General features: G+C 41.9%; 1 protein-coding gene across 1 annotated transcript; it reads left to right on the forward strand.

Moving 5' to 3' along the window:
* Positions 1–551: 551 nt before the first annotated feature.
* On the forward strand, positions 552–2,793 carry LOC136942072 (YY1-associated factor 2). The gene is made up of 4 exons (XM_067234835.1): positions 552–675; positions 965–1,090; positions 1,440–1,592; positions 1,810–2,793. The coding sequence occupies exons 1-4, from the start codon at positions 650–652 to the stop codon at positions 2,045–2,047; spliced, it is 543 nt and encodes a 180-aa protein (XP_067090936.1). The 5' UTR covers positions 552–649; the 3' UTR covers positions 2,048–2,793.
* The last annotated feature ends 862 nt before the right edge of the window (positions 2,794–3,655 follow it).

Here is a 3,655-nt window from a genome sequence, read left to right on the forward strand (position 1 = left end):
TTATTTTTTCATTCGAATTTGGATGGGTAGTTAATAACACATTATTCTGTGGTGTGGCAAACTTAAAACTCGTTTCCAGGTCCACTTCACAGGTTCTTTAAAGTGATGATACTGTATCTCGTCTAGCATGTCTTGACTTGGTCATACATTTCACAGCCGCCAGATCGCGCTGTTTTGTAAATGTCGTCTACTTGGCCTATTATAATCCCATTGGGAGTGCCTAGTGCTGCGTATGATCCTGTGATATGAGCATATGAGTTTGAAAATGGTATTGGGAAATGTTTTCAATTCAGGGGATCAATAGTTTTGTTCTGTGCGGTTTTATGTGCTCCTTAACCTGAACTGAAGGCCTAAGTAGGCTACCGGATCTGATGCATTGCTTATTTCAATAAAATGTTATGTCAAACATTGGTTACGGTAACTGGTAATCCAACTTTTACATTCATTTAGATGTTTTTATTTCATTTATGTCTTTCCTTTGGATGTTTGGATCTCTGTTGTGATTGCTTTGCAATTGATTGGACAGGATTCACCACGTGATCATCCTTCGACTGGAGTTTCCACGACAGCTGAAAGCAGCCGAACGGCTTTAGCATTCTCCTGTTTTAATAATCCAAACTGAACTCAAACAAAGATCAGGTTTCATAAAATGGGTGATAAGAAGAGCCCCACAAGGTAACTGTTTATATCTGGTTTCAAAGAGGTACTGAAAACAACTAGTGGCGATTACTTGAGCGCACGACGACCAATGGATGAAGTAGTAGGCAAGCATTGTAGCGTTCATGGCGGACTGGCTTGTTTTATGTGGCCGCTGTGACAAACACAGGCTACTGTATTATCCTCAACAATCTGTGTGATTAATATCAGATTCACGTATTGTATTAAGCTTTCGAGAAAGCGTTTGGTTGACCTCCGTATTGTCACGTCTAAACCATTGCACTCTATGCGTTTGTTTTGTCTGAAGGCCGAAGCGGCAACCCAAGCCCTCCGCCGACGATGGATACTGGGACTGTAGTGTCTGTACATACAAGAACAGTGCAGAGGCGTTCAAGTGCATGATGTGCGATGTACGAAAAGGAACGTCAACCCGGTAATTGTGCAATTCTACCCTGTTTTGATTTGTAGAACTGCCAGCAAGCATTCTTGAACGGAATTCAAATAGCAGTTTCCAACACTCCACCTTTACTTATAATTAATTGATATGATTAGTTTTCCATGAAAACACTGGCTACATGCTCAATTATAAGGTTTTAAAAAGTTGTTGCTGTGAAACTTGAGTACCAGCATTTGGAATGGTGAGGCACTGTAAACGTCTGTACCAGAATTAATTCATATTTATGTAGGCCTATATATCAAAAGTATTTACATTGGAGACTTGAATGTTGATTATGTTTTTAACATCACCTAAAATTCTTTGGGTCTCTTTAATTTTCTCTCAGGAAACCTCGCCCTGTTTCTCAATTGGTCGCACAGCAAGTTACTCAGCAGTTTGCATCACCAACACAACCCAAAAAAGAAAAAAAAGAAAAATCGGAGAAAGAGAAGAGTGATAAGGAACCAACATTAAAAAAGAGCAGTAACAAGAAGACAAGGTAATTTTGTAATCTGTAATTGCCCTTTGTTTACATTTACATAAGACAAGGTAAACAACCCTTTTGTATTTTGTCTGTGAATTTTATGCAGCGCACTTTAAAATTGATGATCTTTCTTTCATGTTCTTGTTCGGTAGAATACATTCCACTAATTCATGTTGATATTCAAATATTTCTACTTATTGAAGAATCTCGTTTTTTTGCCTCTACCTTCCAGGCCTAGGTTAAAAAATGTGGACCGGAGCAGTGCCCAACATCTGGAAGTCACCGTTGGAGACCTGACTGTCATAATCACAGACTTTAAGGAGAAAACCAAGCCCACCTCCACCTCCTCCAGTGCTGCATCAGCAGACCAGCACAGCCAAAGTGGCTCCAGCTCTGACAACACTGAACGAGGGGTGTCCAGGTCCTCCTCGCCTCGGGGAGAAGGCTCTGTCAACGGGGAGGCTCACTAGCCCCCACCCCCAGCTCTCAACCGACAGGCTTAGCCCACGTCACCCAGTCATTTGTCAACATGCACATGTGAAACTTTTTTGCCTATTACAGTTTTTAATTAGGTCGGGGAAAACTGTGTTCCCGGTGAAGAGCGACAAGTTTTAGTTTTCTCCAAGGAAGAAGACCACATCAACATGAAATCAGCCAGTCTGTCATGATGAATGAACTGAGCACACCTGACAGTCATAAGGACCCCTAGACGTGCAGCTGAACAGTGCCAGGTGTCATGGCAGCATTCACAAACCTCAGTGTTATGTTGTCATCACTCACTTAGTTGATGGTGTCAATCTTTCTAATGTGGACTGTTGAAGACATTAGAGTGTTAGCTACAGAGGATGAACAGAATATGCATTATGAGAGAATGTGAAGCGGCCATCTCTTAATTGTAGATTGACGTTGAGTTTTTGGTAGCAGCAGACTTTGCACTTGATGGCATCTGGTATGGGTGTTCATGAGAAAGTTGTTTTAGCATTATTTCCAGTCTGGCCAACATTTTACTGAATCATATCACTGTTTATGTTACTGGTTATATCCAGCTATTTTGTTTTATGTCGATGAGAATCATCTCAACTGAAAGTTTGCGTAAAAAGTTGTAAGAATATTGTAAGAAATTCTGCTTCTTCTCCACTTTGTAGAGTCAAGCATGCTATCATTAACAGTGGTTTATATTAAGATATTATGAAATAAAGCTGAAGTGATAGATTTATCAAGCAGAGTGGTAAAAATGTCTTGCTCAGTGTGGTTGGTATAGATTTCTTTCTTAGAGAGCTGGTTCTTATAGGTACCTTTTTGTGAATAGTAAATGTATGTTTGAATTATGTGAGTGTGTGCTGGTGATATTACCACATTTCTGAAGACTTAAGTAGTTGGATTGGAGTGGAGTTGGAACGTCCAATGGGAAGATCCACTGGCAGAGAATTGGTCCTTTGAGTAGGAAAAATATGATCCCGTGATTACCCCTGTTTTTGGTTTTGTTATGTCTGCCGTCAGGTGAGGAATGCCATGTCAAGCGGTTGCAGGTGGATGTGTATAGCTCGTGGTAGAGTAATTTGGTTGCATGCTCAAATCCTTCCCTGTATAACACTTTGGTTTAAAAACAAGGCCACTGCCAATATAACATGGGATAGATGAGGTTGCAGGCAGGCAGAGGAGCAAAACACCGTCCCTTCAGGCAGTGTTAATCACCTTTGGGGCATGGTGAGTGGGAATGCATGGCTTGAGGTGAGTCAGGTGGCTGAGCGGTGAGGGAATCTGGCTAGTAATCCGAAAGGTTGCCAGTTCGATTCCCGGTCATGCAAACTGACGTTGTGTCCTTGGGCAAGGCACTTCACCCTACTTGCCTCGGGGGAATGTCCCTGTACTTACTGTGAGTCGCTCTGGATAAGAGCGTCTGCTAAGTGACTAAATGTAAATGTGTCTAAATGTTGAGGTGTGGAGGCAGTACTGGGCTTGTTTTTTCATCCTAGTCCATAACATGAGCTCTTTTTCAATCTGGCAGCCATGGGTTAGCCAGGCCTCCACCGTGTAGAGCTTGGCTACCTACTAGTCCTTCACCACTCTGAAGGCGC

This window comes from Osmerus mordax, chromosome 4 (genome assembly GCF_038355195.1).
Source record: "Osmerus mordax isolate fOsmMor3 chromosome 4, fOsmMor3.pri, whole genome shotgun sequence".
Classification (NCBI taxonomy): Eukaryota; Metazoa; Chordata; class Actinopteri; order Osmeriformes; family Osmeridae; genus Osmerus; species Osmerus mordax.